Below are 321 nucleotides of genomic sequence, written 5' to 3'. Positions count from 1 at the left end.
GCGTGGCAGGGCGTGGCCAGGGGGCTGTAATGTTGACAGAGGCCATTGGCCCCGAGCAGAACAGGGGCAGCGGGTGCTGGAGCTGGAGCCGCTCAGCACCCATGGGTGCCCGTGCTTGTCCCAGCAGTGACAGACAGCAGGGACCAGCCCTCTGAGGCCACCGAGGTGCTCTCCACCGCTCTGCTCACGGTCGAGCAGGAAAGTGAGTGCGCAGCCACTGCCGGTCCTGCACGGGATCCTTGTCCAGCATATCCCCCAGGAGCTCACCCCACATCCCGGAGCTCACCCCACGCTCCCAGGGAGCTCAGCCCATGCCCTGCA

General features: G+C 67.0%; 1 protein-coding gene across 1 annotated transcript in view; it reads left to right on the top strand.

Annotated features, from left to right (window-relative positions):
- The window catches only part of LOC104404002 (scavenger receptor cysteine-rich domain-containing group B protein-like), a gene marked incomplete at both ends in the record, with an annotated part of 4,508 nt that extends 4,306 nt beyond the window's left edge, over positions 1-202 (top strand). Inside the window, one exon of the mRNA XM_010012320.1 lies at positions 128-202. Coding sequence (XP_010010622.1) covers positions 128-202 — 75 coding nt within the window. The remainder of the gene's footprint in view (positions 1-127) is intronic.
- Positions 203-321: the final 119 nt, after the last annotated feature.

The sequence above is a fragment of the Nestor notabilis genome, unplaced genomic scaffold, assembly GCF_000696875.1.
Source record: "Nestor notabilis isolate BGI_N333 unplaced genomic scaffold, ASM69687v1 scaffold21883, whole genome shotgun sequence".
Taxonomy (NCBI): Eukaryota; Metazoa; Chordata; class Aves; order Psittaciformes; family Psittacidae; genus Nestor; species Nestor notabilis.
Note: the sequence above shows the minus strand (reverse complement) of the source record. Positions and strands in the feature narration are given on the sequence as shown.